The sequence below is a fragment of the Larus michahellis genome, chromosome 2 (genome assembly GCF_964199755.1).
Source record: "Larus michahellis chromosome 2, bLarMic1.1, whole genome shotgun sequence".
Lineage (NCBI taxonomy): Eukaryota > Metazoa > Chordata > Aves > Charadriiformes > Laridae > Larus > Larus michahellis.
The window spans coordinates 8,251,140-8,276,136 of record NC_133897.1 but is presented as its reverse complement, the minus strand read 5'-3'; the positions used below and the strand labels follow the sequence as shown (position 1 = coordinate 8,276,136).

At 38.8% G+C, this 24,997-nt stretch overlaps 1 protein-coding gene across 5 annotated transcripts in view; it reads right to left on the bottom strand.

Moving 5' to 3' along the window:
- GALNT11 (polypeptide N-acetylgalactosaminyltransferase 11) overlaps positions 1–24,997 on the bottom strand; it is a 54,202-nt gene that overhangs the window by 7,488 nt on the left and 21,717 nt on the right. For all 5 annotated transcript variants that reach the window (XM_074574098.1, XM_074574102.1, XM_074574099.1 and 2 more), the window contains 7 exons: positions 23,728–23,894; positions 19,311–19,436; positions 16,995–17,244; positions 13,964–14,081; positions 11,985–12,137; positions 9,164–9,382; positions 5,700–5,804 (listed from right to left, as the gene is read on the bottom strand). In XM_074574098.1, the coding sequence (XP_074430199.1) occupies positions 5,700–5,804; positions 9,164–9,382; positions 11,985–12,137; positions 13,964–14,081; positions 16,995–17,244; positions 19,311–19,436; positions 23,728–23,894 (1,138 nt within the window). The remainder of the gene's footprint in view (positions 1–5,699; positions 5,805–9,163; positions 9,383–11,984; positions 12,138–13,963; positions 14,082–16,994; positions 17,245–19,310; positions 19,437–23,727; positions 23,895–24,997) is intronic.

Genomic DNA, 24,997 nt, shown 5'->3' with positions numbered 1-24,997 from the left:
CAAGGCCAGGCTTGATGCAGCTCTGAGCAACCTGATCTAGTTAAAGATGTCCCTGCTCACTGCAGGGGGGTTGGACTAGATGACCTTTAAAGGTCCCTTCCAACCCAACACATTCTATGATTCCATATTGGAAATGGGACCCACAGACCTGAGGTAAGCATTCTCACTGCTGGAGCAAAGCCGGAGTGTGTATCCTTCTGGTCATCTGCAGACAGATGCATACCACATGCAAGAGTAGGTGTTGTAGACATAATAAATAGGATGAGGTCCAAAGCACAAACTCTGTCAGTATTAACTTTTTTTTTTTTTATACTGGAGCTTTTGTGTTCTCTCATTTTACTAGTATTTGGATTTCCTAACTGGTTTCAGGTTGCCACTGTTGGTACAGGAGGCATGCTCTTCACTCTCTCCATAAATCCCTATATCCCACTGATCCCCACCCAGGACTATTTTTTACCATAATAAAGAGATACAGGACTGTGTTACTGAACTTTTTTTTGAGTGTGAAAGATTAAATTATTCCTACAATGAAATTAGTTCCTGTAAACAGATAACAGCTAGCTAAACTACTTCAGAGGAAATTCAAGTGACAAAAGGGCTCAAATGGTGCCTCATCATCTAGGAGGACAGCCCATACTGGAGTTAACTGTAGAAGATTGAGTCCAGTGTCCACACAAACAACTGTATTGAAACAAAACCTATCAGCCAACCTAGGGAAAAACAATAAACACAAGAATCTGTAGTAGATAGAAAGTGGAAGCTCATGTTCCTAGGGAATAAATATTTCCAAATGATTTGAAATAAACCAGGAAGCATCAGCCTATCCTTTGGCTTTCAGAGCGCAGTGGAGCATAGCAAAAGGCATGGCTGGCCAACTGGCAAAGCTTTGTGGATATACACTCTTATTTGGTCTGCAAATTGCATTAGCACTAGAGGAATGCACTGAAAAATGTCAAGCAAATACAAGACAGTAACTACTACAGAAACAGCCCTTTGTGTGAAAGAAAATCCCTGCCGTGAACCACGCTGACAGGAGAAGCATTCCAGGACTTTCATCAGTTACAATCTGTTGCTTAGATTGGCACTATTGTATTATTCAGTCAGACAGTTTTTAAAAGACAAAAATTCAGCTTAAGAGCACAAAAAAGCTGCCTCAGCACTGAAGAGATGTGCCTAGCAACTTGCATCATAGCTACTTGCATATACTTCAGCTCCTGTTACTATGGATAACAGTGACATCACTGCACCAAATGACGGCAAAGTTTGGTGGTCTATAATCATTATTGTAAGCTATTGCTATCCCAGCAACCCAACGTTCTCCTGAAAGTTGTTCCAAAGCAGCTACATGCTTTGTGTTTCACAGTTCAGTCTGTTCCTGATGTTTCATGGGAATTTGTTGAGGGACCTCCACTAAGTTTATGGAAAAGCAGCAAGCAGACTTAACTTGCACATCTTCACAGTCACTCTAGACGTGGGTTGTATCAGAAAAGCAAACTAACAGCCATGATCCAGAGGTTTAGGGAGAAATATTTTACAGAAGAATCGCACACGTGAACACATCCTTTTAGACTCTGACTCTTTTAAGAGTCTGTAAAATGTGTATGCTTACATTTATAAAGTACTATAAGAGCGTTAACACAGCTTTTCTGAAATTCCCTGTTCAAACCAGTTATCTTTTAAAGTTCCAGAAAACAGATGCACTTGCTTAGACACCTTAGGACCATCCCCAGATTTTTAAAGCTTAATATATTGCTAGGTAAGAGAAGGGTTAAATTATTGAAGTGAAGCAAACACACAGAGGAGAGGTTATAACAACACAGAAAGTAAAGCTGTGCAGTCAGTCTAGTGCATTTGAAAACAAACAGTAGAAAAAAAGGATCCACATAATTCAGTGAACTTTAAGAGGAGATTTTTTGAAAAAGGCACTTGGCTTTAAGCATTTAGGTCAGGAGGAAGGCAAGCACACATTAGACACATGACAAACTCAATCTTCTTTCAGCTGTTAGATCACAAACATTCCCCACTAGTTAGTCCTGTTGTTGGCCATTATGCTTCATTCCAAAACCTTCCTTTTAGTGTTGACAATTGTCTTCCAAGTTTCTCAGTAACTACTTCTACTCCTTCTCCTTTAGGGCAGTATTTAGCTCAAATCCTGCTTCAGCATCCTTGCCTCCTAATCATCACCCAATTAACCTTGGGATGATGGCTTTGGGTAGAAGCCACACCATGTAGTTTTTACTTCCACTTTTCAGACATCTCCAGCCTTTCATGATGATCTTTCAGAGTGCTTAAATATTTTCTATCCTCCTTCAACACCCAAGTTTTCATGGTGTGCACTACCTTATACATTTTCGGTTTTGGTTCCAGAAAGAGGTCAAACACACTACTGACCTCCAGGAGGGTGTTTACTTCAGCAGTCTTGGGAGTTCTGTCACACAACCACTCTTCAACTACAAAATTTCTCATTCCATGTCAATCTTCTGTGTGCAAAATGAATATTCAAATTTTCTGCTTCTTTTGTTACTTCAGACCTCTCCATGCTGACCTTCATTCTACTAGATCCTGTCACCTCTCCTACTTGCGCTATTTCTAACTACAGAAGTTTTATCATTGATTCCTAAAGTTGTGTTCAGCCCTCATTATTATCCCAGACTGAGTGTTTCTGTTAGAGTTAGTGAAATGTCCTAGTTTTCATTACAGCTTAAAGACCCAAATTTTGGAATATTTTCTAGATGTATCACCTTTGTGAGAACCACTCCCCTTATTGCTTTTTCTTTCCATAGCAAAAAGATGAACTGAATATCACTGTCATGTCAAGTCCTAGAAAACAGGATACTTTGATGTGTCTGAGTAATTTTTAACTTTACTTAATGATGATTATCCAAGTAAAATTGAATTAAAAGTATTACCCATAATGGTGATACAACTGCTAGATTCACAACATGTTATTTCTTTTACATCAGGGAGTTAAGTGAGAATTTGAGGTTTCTTATCAGCCATGAAGGCTAGATGAAACAAAGCAAGCATAAATTGAAGGCAAACCAGGCTTGCTTGTAAGGCCAATCTCATGATTTCAGTGAATCTGCTTTCCCCACACACTCACTTTTCAAGGTCAGCTCTCATGTGTACAAATTGTCTATATTACACAGAAGACTATTTTCCAGTCAAAAGATTACACAAGATCATTTTCCAGCCAAAAGAACTGCAATCAATGAGTTTTAAGGCAGCCCAGTGTTGTTTTCCCAGCCCTTTGCATGTTCTCCCAGGTAGACGTGCAGTTGCTCCTTCAACTTTCTGAGCAGTAGCATGTATTTTTCAAGGGAGGGCGTTATCTATTCACAGAGCAAAAGCAGCCTAGAAAGAAATAAACAGTGACAACATTCTTGTTCCTCAAGGGAAAATTAGCTAGCATCAAATGAGATCAGCAACAAGTGGCACCAAATTATTTCCACAGAAAGTACGGTTAAACTGTGGTACTCACTGCCACAGGATGCCAAAAGCTTACATGATGTCAAAATACAATTAGACACTCATGAAAAAGCAAAAATTCTATAAAAATACCATCTTTGGCTCAGAAAAACACTAAACGATGTCAAAAAAATGTGTAGGTTGGTATCTTCCAGAATAACTGTCTGCACTGTGTGTATTAAGCAACACACATTTAACTTGCTGCTAGTGGGCATCCAGGGGACCTGCCTTTCACCAGACCCAACCCAGGCTTTCTTATTAGGCCAGAGGCATAAACCAGATGGTTCTAGAGCAAAAAACAACTGAAAATGCCAATGGGTTGAGTGTTAACAGAAAGAACAGTTAAAAGCTTCCAATACTCAGGAAGCTTCCTGCTATTTTTATAAGCAGAAGCTGTTAAATAAGTGTCACCTTTACATTGTTCTCATGTATCTAGAGCAAGCTTGTTCAAGAGGATATGAAAGAAAGCTGGCTGAATGCACTCTTGGGATTTATTAGGAGAACAAAATAACTCTAATGGCAGAAAACCATAGTGTTTGTTAACATGTTTGGTTGGAGAACAAAATCACTGAGAAAGAAGATAGCACAGCCAGGTTTTTTTGAGAACCAATTGCTTAATTTACCACTAAATCACTGAGAAAAGAAGCCAAAAGTCAACGATCTGAGCATTAATTTTTCTCTTTCTCAACACCAAAAGGCTAACTGAAGTTTCTGTCTCCAGGAGAAAAATAAGAAAAAGGTTTTGATAAGGAAAAACAACCGACCTCCTCCTCCAGCCATGTGCAAGTTCACTACTGGAACTATTGCAAAAATGAGAAGGGAAACAGTAACTGTGAGGACTCATCTGTTCTTACTGTGGACATAATCCACTGGAAGTCATTGCTGCTTTCTCACTCAGACTGAATGGCTCAGAAAGCAGCGTAACACCTTTTCCACTGTAAAAAACATATAATCACTGCTACTGATCAGGTATGATTACATTTACACAGTCTTTACACTTACAAGACCTGCTGACTTTCTTATAGCTAATGGAGGAGATCACATAGGAAAACCTCCATTCCCACTCCAGCTTAAATTCATCCACCTTTAACACAGGGACCTACAATTTGTTCATAACAATGACTACTCGGTACTCCATAAGTAAAGCGCAGAGATGTATTGCTTGGTCATGTCTAAGTGGCAACTGGACACCATGTGTCTAGAGCCAACCACACTCATCCACACAGCGGCTAACAGCCCTCACGCTGTCTTCCTCTGTCACATTCAACTGGTGAGACCACAGAGAGGAGGCAGAAAGTCCCATTAGTTGACAAAGCAAACAACTGTCTGCTTGGGACTATCACAAATCATCCTGCATCTACCGTGCAGTTTCCACCGCTGCAGTTTCCATATCCTGAGAACTACTGCTCATTTCATAAATTACCAAGTTTGTCTAGCACAACCCACCTTTGGTAAAGCTACTCTGTGTTACATCCCATGCTCTGTGTCTTGGATTACTTTTCTCTTTAAATGTGATGTAGTTTTTAGACTTGGGTCCCATGGGCTCCTAAAACATAATGTTCTCAATGTAGTTCTTAGCTAGGTAAAAATCTTTATGGCATTAGGTGAAGATCTCTCTACCCTGGAGATTGTTTATGTAGGTCCTGAATTTCTGTTGCCTGAAAGAAGTCGAATAGCAAAGGGTTCATGTAGTAAAAACATTAGATTTTCACATCCATCCCCAAGTAATCCCCAGAATAGCAATGCACCTGTAATCAAAAAAAATTTTCTAAATTCCTTACAATAAAGTCCTTATTTAATAACAACAAATCACCCTAAACTACAGCCACTCCAGCAGCAGAGGACTAATTGTACTATACACAAAGAACAGGAGGCCAGGAAAAGGCTACCTTAAATCCCAGTACAAGGAAGTGACTGAAAGAGCTTCTACAAATTCTGAAGTGTCGATCAGTGGATTATGAACCTGTCACGAGTCACTTAAGGATAGTCTTCAGCCACATACACAGATTCATGTCATAAAGATAGGAGATTATAATATCTAACCCTCAGGATTATCAGGCACAGAGCAGTAAACTCCACAGTCTCCTCGGCCAGCCTTGCAGTTTGAACAATACTTTGAAATCAGCCCGCTTGCTGATGACATGGTATACTAGGGCATTTTGCCAGCAGGAAAACATATTAGCAATTTCTGAGATGTGAATCGCTATTCAATGTAATTAGGAATATCATACCTGGTTTTGATCGTTGTAGTCACATTCCCGAACCACTACCAGGCCTCCTTTCTGACTTGGGTGGCCCTGGGCAACCAGGCATTTGTTGGTTTGAAGGTGATACAACTATGAAAGGAAAAGAGTTTGATGGACAGAGTAAACAACAAACATCACATACCAAAGGGAATATATGTTAATGCTTTGGAAGCCCTAGAACTTAGTGTGCTCACTAAAACAAAACAAAACAAAAAAAGACCTCTCATAATAAAAAACCCATTTCTTCCCTTTTAAAATACTGTTTTGTTTACAGATAATTTGGAGAAAAAGCAGTATGAAATAGTTCCATTTTGCTTTCTAATTACATCAAGATTTCCCTCTTTGTGGTACAAGTGCAGTACACACAACCTGGCTCAGCTCATGCTGGCCACACTCTGCCAAGTTTCTTTCCCTTCTTCACTCTTCATGAAAGTCTCAGGCCCCAGATACTCACTAGCTCAAGAATACCTACTGTACAAACTACATTTTACTACCGTTTAGCCTAAACATAAGTCTCCTCCTACAGCCTCTCCTCATGAAGCAGGACCACCTTTTTTTAGAAAGGAGAAGGAATTACTTAAATACAAACAGATTCAGAGGCTTATATTGTTTGCAAGTTGATTTTCAAGAGCATTTAGGTAACTGAAAAGCCATAGTTACCAGCTATGTTATTTTAATGAAGATCAGGGAAGAACAGAAAGTTCTACGAACTCTCAAACGCTCATTCCAGTTCAAATGCACTACCTATCCTGATTTGGAGTAATGTTGTATCAGAGGACTAGATTCAGGTCAGAAGCCTGTGCTGGGATGCAAAACTGGAAGCCCCTACCATCAAAGCAAACAAGGAGGTTCTCAGCAAGTTAGCAATCTCTCCCCTGGTTTGGGCAATGATGCTCACCCTAAAAGTCACACAAGAGGCATTCTGGAGAGTCTGAAGATTAAGCTGTCCTATTCTAACAGTCAAGAATCATTAAGAACTTGACATATCCCCCTGGAGTTACTCAGTGAGACAACACACCTCTATTCAGGCTTTAAGTTATACTCATGCCCTGAACTTACTGGTGGCCAGCAGAATACTTCTTTTCAGCCTGATGTGGTGGGGATCTGACTATTCAGGCAGCAGTCACAGCCTGCACATCAAGAACTGCACTGCACACAGCCAAGGATACAAAGGGGAAAGGCAATTATTCTAGCAACAGCCACAACTCTGCCATTTCCTCCCTCGCAGCAGAGACCCGCTCTCTACCAGTGCACGGGAGTGCATTTGATAGCGCATGTGTGGGAGACGGCACGGCCCCAGATTTGTCATCCACATTAAACATAATTATTTGCAATCTGGAGATGAATGTAGAGGAAAAATGGAGTTTGCTGTCCTGAACACAAGGCCAGGCTGATTAATTGGTTAGCTGCATTTCATTATGAAGACATACATACGTACAAGACACCTTGGCATTTGTATCAATTCTACAGATTTTTAGAAACCAAAAGACACTTCCAGTAATAAAAAGAACTGTTCCATCCCACGATGACAAGAATTAGAGTGCACAAATACCAAATCATGTTCTTCACTAAACACCATTTCTGGAAATAGCTGTCCCAAGGCACATCAACAGCTTCCTCAAATGCACCATGTTTCTCCTGTTCCCTACACACATCTGAAACAAATTACACAAAACCTTCTAAGTAACATTCCCTCACACCCCAGAGACTTCTAGGAGAGCTCTCATTTTCATCATTCCTCACTCAACAGAAGGCTTTCAAACTCAGCTACATGAGTTTTATATGATTTTTGTCCTTGTTTTTATTGGCCATTATGATCAGCATTTGATAACACTGTTAAGAACTGTCACAATTTGTGATCATTACAGTTTTTCCCAGCTGTCAAACCAGCACTCCTCTCTGGCCCAAATAGTTTTTGAGAATAGGCTGGGATTTGGAGTGATTCATCCCAAATCCTAAAGAGTCTGGCACACAGTGGTGACATTGGCTGATCGTTCTGTTCCTTGTAGGCATCTGGAAATAGTTTATACAATCATCAGAGCCAAAGCTGACTCTCTCACACAATGCTGGGTATAATTCTTGAACCCCGGAGAACCAAGCCAAGGAACTGCATTTTTGTGTGTCTTGTCTCCCATTTCTTAAAGGGTGCACAAAGTTTTTCTCCAAATTAAGCCATGGGAAATTATTGCTAGGAAGATTTCCCCTTAAGTGTTGAGGCATTCAGATCCCTCAAGTAGCCTCCCCCACATCAGCAATTTCTTAGTTAAACTTCTGTGTGAATGAAAGGAGAAATCTATTAAATTTAATGAAGAAAAAAAAAAGTCTGACTAGGGGAATAACAGCATTTAACAACTAGTGGAATCAGCCCATTATATCAGTTTTATTCAGGGAAACTACGCATGTTTGCCCTAATAAATTAACTTTACAGCTTGGCTGGGACACTTAATGAAAATACGGCACAAACTGTGGATTCACAGATAGCTGCTTCCAAGCCAAAATCTAATGATGTCAATAGGTTCTGCATGAACTCAGGTCCTCCAGCCGGCATCTACTTGCACGACCAGCAACCATCAACAGCTACCGCAGCCTACGTTACCTACCTCCCAACTTAATGCTTCCAGTTCTTGAGCTAGAAAGGAATCTGCTAACCATAATCTACGTGCATACTAACAATCTTATTCAAAGGTCTTCTCTTACACAGAGAAGATCTTGAGAAAGTTATCTTGGGTTTGAAGTTATCCAGTATTTTGGAAAGCGTAAAAAGCATAAATCAGACAAATCCGACACTGGAGAGAACAGATACAACTGTACGCTGGCTTTGCTTGCACACAAACCCATAAACATGGGTGTCAGAGCTAAGGCATGAATTTACTCATGATTTCCTTCATGAATACATGTAAAAATTTATCTCTTCACTTCTACTTTGAAGAAAAACGGGGCAAAACTCATTTTTTGTTCATTATCTAAGAGTCAGGATTCGAAAAGCTATCATCCGTCTCAGATGCAAATATTCATCTTTGCAGAAAATTATCCAGTAAAAGCAATGAGTTTGGAAACTAATTACATTGTACTCTTATCATAAACCAACAGAGCATGAAATTTGAGGCCAAATTTCCCTCTATCCAAATCTATCTTCAGAACCAACAGCCATGAAAGCACATTCTAAAGGCATCAAAACTTCATAACTCAGAGCTTTGAGGCAAGAAATCTCATTGAATAGTGTTTAGTCTGAAAATGACCAGAAATATAGATCAGAGTGAAACAGAGTTTGCCTTGGTCTAAAGACACAAATTCTGTTATTTTCCAGACAGCTTGTTGCAAAACTAGAACTCTATGCTCTACAGAAACAGACTATTTTTCTCATATTTGAGCAAATCTTTCTGAAAGAATATCAAAATAATTTTTAAAAAAAAATCAGAATTCTGTATTTTTAAGAAAGTTTATCTTACCCTTCCACGCTGGATTATTTTCGGTCGTTTCTGTGCTCTGTTAATAAAAACTGGCTGCGGAGCTTTGGCATTGGGCCCAGATATTTGCATCTCAGGATAGATGTTATCTAAATACCACTTAAATGACTTGCAGTTCAATCTTTTTCTCAATTCTACACGGTCAGTAATATTTCCATAGTTCCTCATCCTTAGCTCAGGTCTCAAAGCAAAATACTGCTCCTGTATTTAAGAGAAACAGGTTGGGGGAGAGAAGAGAAGAATTTCAGATCATTGATTTCCAACTTCTTCCTGTTTGCAGAACTCCCGAGTTTCATTTTATTTTGCTAGTGCTTTCAAACATTAAGTTTGAAACTGGCATTAGAAAATTCCAGTGTTTAGATTGCCACAGGAGGTGGGATTTATCTTGCTTAACTCTGAGCAAATCTTTCTAGACTGCTTTTTTTGATGACGATACTCCTCAGGCATGAATCCATTGACCTTTTCTAGTTGCCTACTTGAGGAGGAAACAAATCAGCCCTACACTCCATTGGCAGTCAAGGCATCCTAGAGTCATTAAATCAGAAACAGATATGTATGTGGTCTTCACCCTCATCTGGCAAAGTTTTCTTTAAATTAGTTTGATTGTCCAATTGATTGTTTTCATTGTTGTGGGATTCAAGTGTATTTTGTCTTCCACAGTTTCCAGCCTTCCAACTTTACAAGTTACCAGGGCAAAAAAAATTCCATATCAGAATAGACCTATAAGTGGGACTATCTTCTGAAGTTCAGTGGGACCATGCATTCATTCACATGAAGAATCACAACTGTCAATCAGAATAGTTTTTCCTAGTGAGTTTTTTTTTTCTTCATTTGCATTATCGCCAGAAAGGCTCCCACAATGTTATTTTTTCATGTTCTAATTTATGATTATAATTGGAATTGTACCTGGTTAGGCAAGGACAGATTAAGATTCCAGCTCATTCTTATGTGCTGTTCAACTCTAATGCAGAGACAATGGGGACAAACAGGAATTCATGAATGTACAATGTGGCATGAATACTATTCCCAAAACTAGAAGAAAAAAATCCCCTTGTAAAGTCCTTAATTCCAGCTAGGTTTACAGAGCTCATAGAAAAGGCATTGTATTTGCACATTAACTCATTTACTAGATATTATTTAGAAATCAGTTTTCAGGGCACTGAGCTGTGGTATTTTGTTGGAATAATCTCTAGTAGACATCTGGAATTTACTTACCATAATGTGGTTCTGACAGTTTTCAATTACCTACTGCTATCTCTCATGTTCAGATGACAGACAGCGTCATCTCAAGACAAATTACACATCTGTCCTTATCAAGATCTTTGAGCAGTTGCATGCACTTGATGTATCACTGCTATTTTAATGGCAGAGGAAGGGGACGCATTAAGTACATTGGACTTGTATGGTGGACAACTCTGAGGAAGTTTGGAGACAGAGTGGACATCACTATCAGAAATTGGTCTGCTTCAAAAGTAGTTCTGCTACTTTTTTATTCCTAGTTAAAGTTCAAATTTTAGTATCCTACCTTTTCTGCATTATTTATTTCCATTGTATACATGAACTTACTTCTTTCACATTTTGCTTTTGACAGCCATGAAAATTTTGCTGTTTCCCTTCCATCGTGCAGTTTTATTTATTAAATATTGCTATTTGCTCTTTGCTGTAAAACAGGTCCTTTAAGTCTTATCTTTGTACTATTTATCATACAATCACTTCAGTAAATTATTCTGGCCCTAAATATTCGCATTACACATATAAAAACAAAAATATTTCCAAGCTTGCCTTCCATACGTAAATCTGTCATGACAGTCTCTGGCAACTATCAGAGAATTAGATTAGAAACAGCTGGAAACGTTCAGGACACAAATCTGTGATAAGAGACTGCTAGAATCAGCAGTTTAAGTCTTTGTTGGACAAAGCAGTATTAGCTGGAAATTATAACAAAGAATCAATTCCAAGCTTCAGAGAAAGCCATCATTAATCACAAAACAACCGTGCCCAGACATCAATAAAGGGGAAAGTGATGGATGAAATCTACCAATGCATTATGGAGATGGAGATAAAAATTAATGACCCCTAATAGGTTCCTCAAACTGACTGAACATCAAGATAAAGGATGGGGTTTGAAACATAAACCTCTAAAGAATATAAAGTTAATAAAACACATCTTGTAGAGAAATTGTAGGTACCCCAGGAGCTGGCCACACAAAAAATCCTATGGTCTCACAAGGCAAAATGTCATCAATTATCACAGAGATCAGGGCTTCACAAAAACCTGATCTACATTTAAAAGCATCAGTACCAAGATCTGAAGACAAGCAAGGAATACACTTGCCCTGAATCCAGAAGTCAATCCTGATTGATCTTCCAGGGCAAGACAGACTAGGAATCAGACTGCTAATTAAAACAGAAACAAAACAAACAAACAATCAACAAAATCCCTGTCTCAACAACGTGGAAACTACCTGAAGGCATATAGCAGTATATGGCTGCCATGTGATACTGATTTGGACACAAAGCAACACAGAGCTTACAAGAACTCATTCATCATCTTTTCCTTCATTAAAAAGGCATAAAAACGAATCTCCTGCATGCAGTAGAAGTAACAGGGAGGACACCTGAGCACTCATAAGCCAAATGACAATTCTACAGAATTTAGGAATTTGTATCAAAATTAACATTAGGGAATCAGACTGTAGAAGGAATATCACATTAGAGGTGCTAACAGACCCCACTGTGATACAGTCCTTTGACAAACAAGACAGTTAATAACCTTATTTAGTGACCTAGAATTGTCTCTTACCTTATATTCATCCATCCACACATGTGCCAGCCTCAGTGAGTTATGAGCCATAGTGTCCTGTCCCCCTGGTGAGCCATAGGGACGTCTTTTACGGAAAATGTGTCCCACCCTGGAGCAGGGGATGATCAGAAGTCTACCGCCACACATCCAAATCTGTCCATGCAAAAGCAGAACATACCTCATTGTACGATTACTGACAAGACTCACTACCTCCTCCCCTTCTTCAAGGGACACTTAGGCACGTTTATACAGTATGACAGGATTAGGCGTCAGCAATGTTGTCCTACATGTCGTGCTTTCTGACAAGTCAAATTATCAGATCTTCATGTTAGAAAAGACTATTTTTGTCATATCATCACACTTTCCACATAACACGTCATGGCTTTCAGGAAACAAAAGTAAATTTTCTAAAATTTTATGCTCTAATGACCTATTGGAAAACACTGAAATATATGGGCTGGGATTCAATTTACAGATTAAGATATCTAAATGTATTTATCTACATGAGAATTATATGTCCACACTTCTATGATAGATAAGATCATCGTGGGCGCCTGGAGAGCTTTTCAACTTAGTATAAGCACCTATTTTACACAGCTGTTTGTTTCTGTTCAGTATATAACTCAGAAATACTGTTCACATTCAGATGCTGCATTTAGGTGCCTCAATCCAGCTCCGTGGCACCCCAGATCTAGATTTCATTTACGCTCTACTTCCATTTATTTTTTTTAAATTTCTTTTTAAACTTCAGCTTCCAGCAAGTTATCATCATTGGCCCTTTGTTGGAATAACGAGTTCTCCGATCAGAAAAATCTTCTCACATTAGCAGTTTATAATCAAGTCACTTCTAAAATTCCTCCTGAATAAGATAAAGACTAAACTTTACTTCTCTCCCCAAGGAGACAGGACTTCCAGACGTTCTAAAGCTCTCTGATTATACTCCAATTTTTCAAAGCCCTTTTTATTGAAACTGTGTATTTTACAGTAACAATAATTTCCTCACACTCCACACACTTCCTCTCAGATACCTAATAATTTTATTTTGTACTGAAAACTTGAAAGATTTTACTTATTCAGTACACACACCTTTAAAGTCACTCAAACTTATGAAATGCCAGTTACTATTTTTGAGCTCTAATCTTGATTTCTCTAATTAACCAATTTGACAGATTTCTCTGAAGTTTTGGAGGTTGTGTGTTTGGTTTTGCTTTTTTTTTTTTTAAACTTCACCTTTTAATCCCCCTTTTCATATTGGTCATGATAGCATATAATTTTCAAGCAGACTCTTGTCAAACCTGTTGATGAATCCACCTTACAAAAGTGAAGAGGTAAATGTGACATTGAGCACAAAAAGTTGTTTTTCTTTCAGTGGAGTGACAGGGAAGATGAGACAATAATATAGGAAGCCCAATGAAGTACCACATTTGACACTCCTGATGATGACTTTCTCATTATTTTTCCAACCAAGCTGACTCCTCTACATGACTCTTAATTTAGATACAAAAAAAATTTACACTTCCAGGCCCTCAACAAGGAGGCTGAAATCTCTGAAAAGCCCCATACATGTCTAAGGAAATATAATAAGCTTACTTATTATCAACATCGCTGTGAGCCACACATCTTTTTAACCGGCTTGTGAAATTCATTAGACATTGCTTATAAACTCATTTCAGAAGTTTGCATGACTATTCTTTTCTTATGCTTCTCTATAGATATTATGAAACGCTCCACCAAACAAAGAGAAAAGCCGCAAACATTTAACTACAGAGCTCAAAATTCTCTTTAATCTTCCCATTAAAACTTAACTTGAAGATTATCATAAAGGCAGTTACTATGCACTGTAGGCATCCTTCCTGGAAATAAAAATGCTGATTTCTGTGTGCAAATAGCTATTCCAGTGCTAAAAAAACCTGTATGTAGGGAAGAGACGCAGCCAGACACCAAGGTTCATCCTCCAATACACATAAATGCTAGATTACCCGAAAAGATATTTCCAGATTTTCTCCTCCCCAGATGTCCATGCCACTATCATACTGTCCAAGTTCATTAAAGTACTCATGATCCATGGCAAACAGGCCTCCAGCCATAGTAGGTGACCTAAAAAGGAATATTGAAAGTTCATTTTCTTTTAGAGAAAAAAGCCAGTAATTTTAGCTGAATCTGCTAGTCCCAAAGCTTGAATTTACACCTATGTAATACAATTTGAATCCTGCAGACCCTAGAAATCATCAGATCACATTTCTAGTCTCAAAATATTTTTAAAAGCAGCTCTAAGTGGTATTTGTGATCCTTCATTATTCCAATAACTATAAACCATATTCCTTTGTATAGGAAACTTAAGGAAAGGGTTAGGACAGGGAAAGAGGAACAAAGTGGCTATCTCTGTACTAAAAAAAAAAAAAGTAAAAAAGTAAGAACTTGTGCAAGTTTGGAGTCCCTCAGTTTTCTACAGTGAAATTTAGAAACTGCCTTTAACTGGATCTGTCTCTACCAGAAGCTATTTCCCCTACAGTTACAAACGTGTACACTTGCACACACTAGTGTGTTCTTCCCCCTCTCACAGGGGCAAATCGTACAGACCAGGCTTGACTGGACTGCAGAAAGAGCAGAATCCAGAATACACATTACTTTCCCATATTAAATTAGATCAAGAAACAAGGCCCAAATTTAAATTATACAAGCCAGGAGGGCTGCTAAAAGAAATGCTACTCTATCTCATACAGAGAATTTAATTACCAGGAGCAACACTGTTTCATCATTGATGCGATGATAGGTTTATTAGCAAGTTATTCACAGTTTGTATATTTGCATAGATGTTCTCTTTGGGGTTTGGCAAGTTTTTTTGCCTTGCCTGTGTGTTACTGTAATGGTGCTCTATTTTGTAAAAATATGTATATGATCCCCATTGAAGAGTCTCTAGATTGAATTGCTATTGTATCAGAAAGTTATAATGTGTGGATGCCCTAGAAGAGTATATAAGAGAGTAAAAATACTACATGAATAGATATGATAGTTGGAAGATACAATGGGCTGGGAACAGGCTCTTTCTCATCCTTGTTAATAAAAACTTGTGATGAAACCAAGCCTAAGTCTGTATTTTCTTGCTAGTTCTCACACAATTTCCTGCTACAGTTTCTGTCAATTTAAAACCTATGTTGAAAGGTTGCTCTCAATTTTTCCATCCCTGACACCAAAATATTTCATTATGAAGGTCTCTAAAACATTAAATGTTAAGACTTTCCATTTGATGGAAAGCCATTTTCAAAGGTTAAATAGCAGTCTAGCTTCTTTTTCAAAGCAGGCAGAGACCTCTAAGTAGGAAAAGTCCCTTTCATCCTCAGAAAATGTCATCTTTTTAGATGATTACACTCCCTTTAACAATGAAGTCCTCCACCTTTTCCATGGGAGTTTTTCCTAAAAGTGAGTTGAAGGAATGCAACAACAGTGCTGAACACAGCAAGAACTAACCTTCAGGCATTCGCCAAATTAACTGTGAGAACAGTTCTTAACAGCATAAGGATTTTAAGACTTTCTATGCTGGTTCCCGGTTCGGATTTTCCCAGTCTGTCCCTTCCCTTCCAGCTTCAGAAACTACCACAGTGACACTTTCCAAACAAGCCAGTCAAACTGTTAAGTAACTTAAGAAGTTTCCTGGCTCCTCAGACCAAATCTTGTGATGGGTAGATGTGGAAAGACTAACTGCAGAGCTGTCCGACCACAGCAGAGAACCCTGCGCTGGAGCTACTTGCATCAGCCTGCAACGCTCTTCATTTACAGTCTAAGAAAAGAGAATGAGAGAGCGATGAGACTGCCCAATTTCTGACTCACTTTGCAAATCTTATAGAAGTACCACATTCACTGCAAGGAGTCAGTTTGTAAAAAAAAAAAAAAAAAAAAAGTCCTTCCACCTCACAAACCTGAATTCTGTATTGAGATGGATGCTTGCAACTAGAAAAAGCACAATCAGCTTCTTGCCATTGCTCTGCCAGCGCTGGCCCTTCTCATAAAGGGATTCACACTGGGACAGCTTCCATGCTTATGTCTGAAGCATATGTGTCTGCTAATAAAAAAAGGTGTCTCCTGACATCATTTTATAAAACAGTTACATGTCCAGCAAGAACCAGATATTGCCAGCTCTGTACAGGCAAGACAGCCATCAACGGCTAAAAGATTAATGAAGGTAACTTTCAAGTCCTAGTGTTAAGCTTTACCAAGACTTTTGTTTCAGAACAACTCTCAAGCAATTCAGACCACAAAAACAATATGGACAGGTTTCCAACAGACAGTTTTAGGCATTTGCCACATTGTGTAAAGAGCCAAGTAATATTTTAAAGATGGTTTTCACATCCATGTGTGTTCATTTAGGAACATTTATGACAAAATAATTGCTTGCTTGAAGAAAAATAGAAATTAAATCTAAAGCAAAAAAATTATGTTGACATAGAAAATTACCATATGCTCTGATGTTCTGTCCCATCAGCTAGGAAACTACCTTCCTATTACCACAAAAACATATTTTCCCAATCTAGCAATTCTTTAGCATTTCATCACAGAAATTATAGAGCCTGTACTAGCGGGATATGCAGGCTATTACTAGCACAAAGGTGGTTATCAAAATCATCATTAAGCCAAACACATCAACAGACCGGAAACAAACACCACTGCCTAGCTCAAAACTAAAATTACTGGACAGATTTAACACGGAACAGCATAAGCTCCTTAAGACTTCTGTCTTTAGCAAAAGCTGCTGTTGTACAAGTATTCTCTAAGAGTGTACTTTCTTGACCTAAGACAACTGATCTATCCAATTTGTGATTAAATGTGCGAAATTAAACTGAAAGAGGTAATAGTAACCAAAACTATTTTTAAGTAAAATAAACTAGTCAGATATGACATGTTAGGCACCTGCTTCCAAAACTGCACACCCAGATACACTCCATAATGCTCAAGAAGTGCTTCTGATCACCCCTATGTTACATAGAGCTTCACACCACATCGGAGGAACCTTACTTGATTGGAGCAGTGGCTCCCTCGGGTCCTTCCAGTTCTGACACAGGAACAAGATCCCACTTAAAGTGCAGGCCCCAGTTAAACCCTCCACGCACCACCGGGGAAGAGCTGTAGGTAAGCGTGTCAGCACTGATTATGTCAATCACAGGGCACACCACAGTCCTGCGATCTTCTCTGATGGGAGTCAGCAGAGGTTGTAACCACATCTCATTCACCTCACAGTGACTGTCCAGGAATACCAGCACTTGCCCTATAGAGGCCAAAGCACACAAAATACAAAGATCCATGGTAACATGAAACACACAAACGCTGACAAGCCAGAGAATCCACAGGGATTAGTTCAGTCACAAAGGCAGAGGTAGATCCTGGCTATTCACAGTTAGCTATGAATTGCTCATCAAATTTTCTACCCAGATTCAGCAGAGCTACTGCACTACAAACGAAACATCATCAGATCAGCATTAAGAGTCAGGAGGTGCATTTGTCCTAATGCAGAGCACCTCCCATGCCTGAGTTAGACTACAGAGATAGCCAAAGATGACAGATATTGGGCTGGATGAATTATCCCCATGACAAAGCTAGTTTTGTCCACTGACTGTAATCGCCTTGGGCTCACTTCATATCACACTTCAGCATCCATCCGGTTACTGTTATAGCTCAGATTTGTGGATTTTAAACCAAGCCATTCCGATGAATTAATCTGCATTCAGCCATGACACAGGCCACAGCATTTAAATTCCTGAATGTAAAGTAACATAGAGTATCTCCCCATTTCATTAGCTCTAGAGTGACTGTGGATTCATAGCAGTTTAAAAGAAGAGTAAGTGTCCTAAATGGGCATAGCCAAATCCACCACTATTTGACCAAGCAACACTCCAGCCCCACCAGTTTACACAGAGATTATCTACCATGGTCAGAGAGTACAGTTTGAGCCATGAGAGACCTTCAGTCTCAGTTTATCTAAAAAATAATCTGAATTTTTATGGCACAACAAAAAAATTTATGTAACACTAGAATAGTGTGGAAGACATGGGAAAGACCTTTCAAGAAAACAACTTAGAAACTTACAAATATAACAAGTCACTTGTTAACAACAGACAAAAAGACCCCAGCAGTTCAGTAAAATCAATAAAATGACTTAAAATTGCACTAACTCAAATGAATCCTTGCACGGCTTGGAAAGTGCAAGCACAATTTTCTCTCTGGGTTATGCCATTACAATGCTAATGAGTAAACACCAATTAAGAGACTTTATCTGCCACTCAAAATTATTTGAGGAACTAGTGCATACTTTCTCAGACACCAAAGAATTTAACTGGAAAACATATTATGTTAAAAGGCTTACAATGTACATAAAGCACCAACAGAAAAGCTTGTATGAGAAACATTACAATTAGATTGGTGAATTAGAAGCCAGATTAGAGCTTACCTTAATAAGGAAGTAGATTGCCATTTTAAAGCGATAGGTTTCACATGAAAGATGGGCATTCCTGAGAGAATATTCTTTTAGGGCAGGAATAAGGAAAATTCTACGTTGCCTCACCAAATTTTGTCAAATACTGGTTTTGTCTTACTATTTCACTGGCCCATTCTAAAAGATGAACTAATTTTATCAAACTTCCATAGGAAGAAAAAAATCCAAATCAACATTTCAGACAAGGTTTAAAAGACACTCAAATTTGGCTCCAAATTTGACGAGTCATTGTCTGGGTGACTTGAAAAAACATCTCCCCCTCTTACACAGCACAGATTTCCTAAAGTTAAATTGTTTTTATAGTTTGTAATTATTACATCTACTCTATATTTACATATAAGCAAGTACCAAGTCCTCCTTGTTTCCTTCTTACTGAGAACAAAAAAACCTCAGATGAGGACTAACTCAGTAAAGCTATGAGAGAATACTGGAGAAAGCTTTATAAAGATCATGGTCAACTGCATGATGTAAACACTTAAATACACAGGTAATGCTAGTTAAAGTCTCCAATTATCATTATACCAGTATCACTGAAGACACTTCATGTAGCCATTGTGATGTAGGTTAATATGATCAACGCAATTAACTCATTTCAAAATCGCCGGTACTCTAAACAATTGCTAAAGTGCCTTTCACTTAAGATAGCATTATCCCAAATCTTTCTTTCACATGGCTAAGTTGTGTAGCTAAGAACATGGCATGACATGCAGCACCCCCAGAGTGGGCTAAAGCAATCACGGGTCAAATATTCAACATCTGAAAGAGCTGCACTAGAGAAAGAGAAGTCACTCAATTAACATATGGTCAAAGTATGCAAGGAAAAGAGAAACAAGAAAGTATACCTGTGGCATGAGAGGCTCCAATCATCCTTCCTCGAATCAAGCCTTCCCGCTTCTCATTTCTTACCAATTTTGTAGTTTTTGGAAGCTGAGTTTTAACATATTCACCTAAGTCTTTCTTCAAGTCAGCTGAGAAAAGAAAAACACAAGTTCAACAACAGGATGAAAACTGTGAAAGCTCTGCTTAAATGTCCCAAGATGTTAAACTCAAAAAGGGCCAAAAATTTTATCAAAACCTATCCCAATATAGCACAGCTTTAAACCAAAAGCATCAAAAGGACAGTCAGTCATCCCAAATCCTACACCTGCCTGGCAATTCCTGTGGCCTTTTTCTGTTGTTTTATTCTCACATTTTCATATTGATTGCTTCACTTTTTCCTGCTGCATTGTGGAAACCCGAATGGACAAAGCAGGTACGTCCCCAGCACTGAAATGGGCAATGCACCATATGACTGGGCCTTCCACAGGGCACATTCCTGCTGATAAGCGCTTCCTTATATTTTCCCAACCAATTTTTTATGCAGTGTAACTGTCTCAGGTTTTATACTTAGCCTTGGCTTCCTGAATACAGACTGAATTGTTATCTTTTTGTTCTGTTTTCAAAGCCTTTAATACAATATGACTCAAGTTAACTGGAACTACTAGACTCTATGTTAAAAGGAATTACTGCCGCTAAAAAAAAAATCAAAATAAAAAAGCACTGTACAAAGAAATAGCATTTATCTTTCCAAATTCTTCTCACGCTAACTGTCATTTGCAGCAGAAGTAATAAAAGCCCTTTCACATAGCCAAATGTTTTCTATTACTGTGTTCCATGGACTAAAACAAACACTGACATCTTTAAAAAGAAAGATGAAGACACCTTTCATTATCTGTACCTGCTTAGCTGACACAATAGCAGATACAAAGAATGACAACTCAGTCTCAGGTGGCTGCTTTTCCAAAATACAAAAGGATCAAATACACTGCTGGCAAACATGTGCTTTTAAAGGAGGGCAAAGTTCACTGGAGTCTATAAGCACTACTGTAACTTAACTAACATCAGTGAGGGTTGTAAGAGTAAGAACACTGTCCCCAAGGATGGTGGTTTCCAACGTTAAAGTGGGCAGCAAAGTTTTACCATTGAAGAGAAGATGGACACATGAAGACTTAAGTAATGGAAAAACATAAGTTAAAAAGCTTGTAGAAAAACAAAGAGGAATATAAAACAAGGATGAAAAGCAAAAAGCCAGCTGAGACTTCACAGAGAACCTTAGTATAGAACGGCAAGCAGAATTTCAATGGAGGATATGCTAGAATAACTATTTTTATGCTCATGAATGTCAGTTCAAACATTAAAGTTGCTGTTAACAAATTAAATGCCAAAGGAATATATGTGGAAGCAGGAGTTGTAACCTTCAGGGAGTACGTGAACTTTCAGGCAGGAAGACTGAAAAGGAGGTTCCCAGAAGCAACTCCAAATGTTAAGATCTCAGCATTTGCACTGCAAGGTAGCATCGTGGATCAAGAATGAGAAGGTACCACAGAGCAAATATAGTGCTAGAGAATATTCTAGGACATAGAAAAGTCTCTGGGGAGATGCAGACTGGATTCAACTGGGTCACAGGAATTCTCTCACCTGGTCTTGAATGTGACACAATATGCCAGAGACAATAGGAAAGATTTTTTTTGAGAAAGTCTCCTAGAAAGTTGATTAAATAAAGTAATATCTAGTATGCTGCGCAAATAAGCAGGACAGGAGGATTTGCAAGTCTAAAATAAACTAGTGCTTGAATCATTCTTCACCTGATATATCATAGCAAGGGAAGGATAGTGTACTGCCACAGGAAAAAAAAAGGGCTACCAGAGCAGAAAAGGTCGGTTATCAAAATTAGCACAAGCAGCACAATAAGGCTGCATGAAAGGACATAAAATACAAGAGGAAACAGTTTTGCATATGCAATCTTCTAAAAACAGCAGAAGAAAAAAAAAGGTCATGTCCATACTGGTAGCTAAACCAGGCTCACAAAATGGGCTTGAACAGCAGAATTTAAGAGCCAGTAGTACCCAATGGCTAACATGCTCTTAGAGAACAGTTTGGACCCAGAAAAACTAGCATTCTGCTGGAAACTGTGCCCAGCCTTATCATGGGCCATTCTCAATAGGCAGTTTAGTCTCAGACACCTTTTGGGGTGTTATGTGTCAGCTTATTGTCCACTGAAAAGATTGATTTCTTCTGACATAACCCAAAAAATTGCTTCAATACAGCCTGCCTGAGAAATTTTGCTCCAAGAAGAGAATTGCTCCCTTTTAGCCAGTCAACAGTCTCCAAAAATTACTTTAGCTATCATCTTGCTCCATGTCTATGTAACGAAGGCTCCTCCAAACAAGAGAGGTCTAGGCAAGGAGTCAGGGGTGTTATTATTTCAAAGGACTGAGTTGCAGACAATTTTTCCTTTTCTATTTTTCAATCTTTTCTTCTGTGTAGAAGAGTGCCTCCAGTAACATCCTTCAGCATATCCTGTAGGCTGTTCCATAACAGGTAAAGCCTAAATTAGGGAGAAGGAGGTTGTACTAGAAAAAGAAATCCTGCCTTGCAGCAAAGGGAAGGAAAAATATAACAGCGGACTCAGATGAGCCATTGAAATGCCTGCTTAGCTAGTAAGCCTGTTGATGACTGAGCATAAGAAGCTTTTTGAGGCAAAACTAGATGCAAAGACCCAAGCTTTGCACAACAGGACTGATGTGCAGCAGAGCTTCTATATTTAAAGGTGAAGAAATAAGCAGAATTTCATCTAAGATACCAAGTATGTAATGTAGAGAAAATGAATTTAAAAAAAATTAAAAATCAGAGACATAGAGATCAAGGAATTTGGCCAAGCTCTCATGACATCCATGGCACAGCCAAAGTCGTTGCTCATTTCCTCAGTCACTAGACCAGCTTTGCATTTCTTTGGCTGTAAAATTCCATCCGTTAAAATTAAGCAGCGGTACAAACATCATTAGTACCATCATTGAGGGCAGTAATTCTCTGTATAAACAATATCTTCTCCCATCTTCAGCTTCAAAACATGTTCATTTGAAGTCAGAAAGGCAAAAGTAGCTACTTGAATGTTTTGACCTTTGAATTAGCAACAGATCAGGAGAGCGATGGTATTACTGCCTAAACACAGATATTCGTCAACTAAATGCCTTACTGTATTCAAAAACCTGAGTTTTGAGTAAGATTGGTTCTGAATACAAAGGTTATGAAACTTTAAAAACAACAACTTGCACACAAGACTTTGTAGCAAAGAGTCTGTATTGCTTCCAAAACACAAAACAAGCTTTTAAATATTATACATTCTTATCAGCAAGGGACAGAATGTTTGATCTTTGTTCTCTGCTTTGTCTCTCTACATTTGATCTGACCTCAGAGAAATGAACTAGCTGCATAACAAGAGAATTTCATTCTTCATTATACATATCTAATCAGTCTCTTAGAGCAAGTGAGACCTTAACCCAGAAACCAAACGATGAGACCAAGGGAGCTTATTATATGTACTAAAAAAATATCATCTAAAAATCATTTTAAAAAAGCAAAAAGTTGTGGACTTGTACAGAGGCAAGCAGGGAACTTGCCCAGTCCTGCTTGCAAGTACTGCTACACTAACACATTCCTCAACAGGCATTTCGCTTTTGAAGTGCCAAAACGCTTGAATTGCATATCTGTCTTCGCCTTGTCCATCATTTGAGAGAAAAATGCCGAAGCATCAATCTTTCAACAACAGTAAGGCAATTCTGCCCAGAAGGAGGGAGCAGAGGCTGCTCCAAGAGTCAGGGACAGCTACTCCTAGAGTGGCCACAAGAGGCTGTGAGAGAGCCACGCCGAGCCCTCCCAGCAAAGGCTGGTCTCGGTTCCCAGCACGCCACCACTCTGAAATTCTGCGGAAGTACAAAAAAAAAAAAAGACGTTCTGTTTCCATAGTGCCACATCAACTTATTTGCAAGACCGCAGCTGAGACTACGTGCTTTCAATTCATTTCAGGTGCATTGCCCCACAAATTTATGGAAAGATCAGTGTTATCTGCTCTGAGCACCAGAGCAGCCTAAGCAAGATATGATAAAAACAGCTGAACTATAAACAACTGCTTTATCACCCCCTCTGCAAATACACACTCCTTATTATTAGCTTCAAAACCTGTTTTTGAATGTTCAAGTCGGTATGATACAGAGCTCATAAGTAAAATGGCACTAGTGTCCAAGGGGATGTCATCTTGGACTTCTCAGAACATCATGCATCTCTACCAGCTGGCACTTTTTTGTGATGGACTGCAGTACAAATTGGTTTTGCATCATGGCTTCCACGTTTTTATTTTGACCAGTCAATAAAGCACAGTAAGAGACAGGAAGGTCAAGAAGTCTAAGCACCAAACAAAATATTACTGAAAGGTTCTCTCACCCAATTCACTGTTGTCATCCACCAAAATAATTTCATGAAGAAGGTGCGCAGGAGTGCGATCCAGGACACTATGTACTGTGCGAAGCAGGGCAGAAAGTGCTTCATTGTAGAAACAGATAATAACACTGGCAGATGGCAGATCAGAAGGGTAGGACTTCTCTCTACATCTGCAAACAGAAATACAGGAGTTATCACTATTTTCATTGGGATTTCCATAGGGTTAGGTCAATACTGAAACTTCATAAATAACAAGCAAACATTAAACGTGTAGGAAGAGCCCCTATGGGGGAACATCCAAAGCCCAGGCACATAACATCTATAGTAGGGCTCAGCATCGTAAGTTACTCTCCACATAATACAGACTTATAATTAACATTGCTACGTGTTAGAAAACAGAGGCTATGACTGATTGGGGGGAGTGAGAATGACAGATCCTTAAAACATAAACGAGAGAAAACACTAAGGGCTTTTTTCAGCTGTCAGACTACTGGCTAGTACCCTCAAGTAGCTCAGGCACATATAGGAATAGCAAATATGACATGACACCTACAAAAACTCCACAACTTTATTGGTCAGCTGCTGGAGATGAGGTTGAATATCCCAGAATACCTCCAACGGTGCTAAATACCTGTTTAGAGAACCAAGGCTGGGATTCAGCCTGCAGATTAAGATGCTTAAATCTAGTCACTGCTGTCACTGGAGTCTAGATAGTATTCAGCTCTCCCAAAGGCTGACAAGTGCATTTTGTCAGCTGAAGAGCTCTGTATGCTCCATTAACTGCATTGAATGGATCTCTGCTAATTATAATAAAAGCAGAGACAACTGACTAACATGCAGCTATCGAAGTTTAAGCATCTTAATCTGCAAACTGAATCCCACTCAAAGCAAGTCTTTTTTTTTTTTTTTTCAATTTTTGTCCCTAATTCTAATAGGGCACATTATCACAGATTAATGTTATTTGAAGATGCCAGGCATGAAGGAATCCAATAAAAATAAGAAGCTACAAATGAAAACCCCGAAATATACAAGAAGAGTCTTCATTGACTAGGAATGAAGAATTTCTTGGGAGAGACATTACAGCAAGTACGATGCATTACATTTACCCACACCAGAGAAAACACTAGAAAAACAGATGCAGGGTTACTTATTTTTCAATTCAGCATTGAGTTCTTTTGTTGTTGTTACAGTGGTGGTTTTTTCCTCCCATATGCATCAGATAGATCCTAGAAAAATATCTGCTTTTAATAGAAAACGTTCAGAGTAGTGCAAT